Source organism: Pterocles gutturalis, unplaced genomic scaffold (assembly GCF_000699245.1).
Source record: "Pterocles gutturalis isolate BGI_N339 unplaced genomic scaffold, ASM69924v1 scaffold9854, whole genome shotgun sequence".
Lineage (NCBI taxonomy): Eukaryota > Metazoa > Chordata > Aves > Pterocliformes > Pteroclidae > Pterocles > Pterocles gutturalis.
In genome coordinates this window covers 42,754-44,974 of record NW_010128243.1, presented here as the reverse complement: position 1 = coordinate 44,974, position 2,221 = coordinate 42,754, and the positions used below count along the sequence as shown (strand labels likewise).

General features: G+C 35.4%; 1 protein-coding gene across 1 annotated transcript in view; it reads left to right on the top strand.

The window, feature by feature from the left end:
- Window positions 1-1,833, top strand: part of RMND5A (required for meiotic nuclear division 5 homolog A (S. cerevisiae)) — a 22,582-nt gene extending 20,749 nt beyond the window's left edge. Inside the window, exon 9 of the mRNA XM_010079537.1 lies at window positions 108-1,833. Coding sequence (XP_010077839.1) covers window positions 108-171 — 64 coding nt within the window. The 3' untranslated portion in view covers window positions 172-1,833. The remainder of the gene's footprint in view (window positions 1-107) is intronic.
- Window positions 1,834-2,221: the final 388 nt, after the last annotated feature.

Genomic DNA, 2,221 nt, shown 5'->3' with positions numbered 1-2,221 from the left:
AAGGAAGGACTATCACTGCAAACTCAGTATCTTTGTAATGGATGAAAAAGCTCAATGCTCGGTTGTCACACATTGGTGCAATTCTAATGCGTTGTCTTTGTCCCCAGATTAAAATGCCCCTATTGTCCGATGGAACAGAGTCCTGGAGATGCCAAACAGATATTTTTCTGAAGAGAAGTTTCATTATGCAGTTTGTAAGTGACACTCTGGATTTCAGGTGCATTTCAGGAGAACTAAAATACACTTGTTCCATTTTATGCAGCAGACTGAGGACTCCTATGTTTGTATAAGCTAATGCTACAGAAACTCTGCCAACATTTAGTATATACGTACCAAGTGGAAATGCTACAGAAATATTATTACCATAGGGCTTTACTATACTCTTGGTCTCCATACCTGATCAAGTTACTACACCAGCAGTTGTCATTCAATGCAGGTTTTTGTACTTAATTATATGGTGACTTTTTACTTTTTAAAAGCAGAAATTGATCATCTCCCATTTGTTTAATATTCTTCCTGCTATTATTGTATCATTCTATTGATAACTGTCACCTTAGAGAATGTTTGTGGAAAAAGTTTTATTTCCTGTAATGTGTACATAATTAAAGGTAAATACTTCAGAAAAAAAAAAGTTTGATAAATTGAATAGTGGTTATAAAACTAATTTGTATTTTTTTCGCTGAAAAAGCCGTGATATATTCTGAGATTTTCTTTCAAACGTTTTTTCAACTTTTACATAGAATTCAAAGTAAATGTGCATATATAAAAAGTATATAAAATATATAGCCCCAAGGGGCTACCTGTTAAAATCCATCACTAATTTATAAGGGTGGTGTGTGGCTAAATTACTACTGGAGCAGAGAAGGAACAGGAAATTCTGTTCTTTTGGTTTCACGATTGAGAAGTGTTTGTGTAAGAGAACATTCAATAAATTCTGAAGTGGAAATGCTTTTAGTCGATGACATTTGCTCTCTGGCCTTTGTAGTCATGTTCTTTGAACTTTGTATTCAGGATTAGGCTATAAATGTCATGTTGCTGTATAGTTTAATAGTCATTATAGTGTGCTATTTATAAACAGTTATCGAAACCAAATAAGTTGTAGAAGTATTCATTGTTAAATGGAGGAAAAGCATGTTCTGATGCAATCTACTGATCACAACTCTGCACTTGGCAGAACTGGGCCCTACATCATATATTAGGAGGTAGCAAGTTTTCTGTAGCTTGAGAACACTTTGCTTCTAGCCTTGTTTTTGTAGTAGACTGTTACTGCCATTGCCACTTTTTCTGCTAAATTTGTCATATTGTTGACTAGCTAAATTTGTACTCATAACAGAGATGTAGATCATGGCAGTTAAATCTTTTCTAGTGTGCATATATTTGTATTTATTGCACTGTCCTATAGTAGGGCAAGCAGCCATAAGGCATGCAAAGCTACATGTAAAATTATATTTCTGTATCGTGTAGTTAAAAAACAAAACAACCCCAAGCATATATGGTTGGATACTGACACACTGGTTGAATGCACTAGCACAATGCACTACAGAGAAGACCGTCTTTGAGAAATCTACACCTTTTGAATTTGTATGTCACCTGCCTTGAGAGACTGAGTTGGACTCTATCGGATCAGTGACAATGGACATCCTTAAAGAGACATTAAGAGGAGCAAGTCAAGGCCCACAAATTTTAAACTTCAAATGTGTTTGATACATGTGAAAAATACAAGTGTGCGATTTTTCTGCAAAACTTAAATTGTATTCACACTGAGTTCAAAACAACAGCGTTACCAAGTGGTAAAATCAACAATAAACGGGTGAGGATATTATTTTCCATGTAGGTTTCCTAGTCTTGCTGAAATTACTTTTAACTTTTTCTTTTGAGTGGAATTGCTTAATGCTTTGAATTTATATGAAAGGGCATATGAAGTGTTTTAAAAAAACAAAACAACCCAGTAATAACAAAACCCCAAAAAACCACCCTGAAGTGTAACAAAAAAACCCCAAAAAACCCCCAAACAAACAACAAAAAAACCCCCACCCAGCCGTTTTCACCAGATAGTTGCAATTCTTTTCCTGTCTGCATGTTTACTTAGAAATAACTGCTTGCAGTTTTGAAGATCTGCCAACAGGCGATGCTAGCAGTTTAATATAGAATGCTTGTGTGCTTCCAGCGATGGGATGTTGTGCTGAGCGTTTGTGAAACACGTCTGTTTTGGTTGTTACAG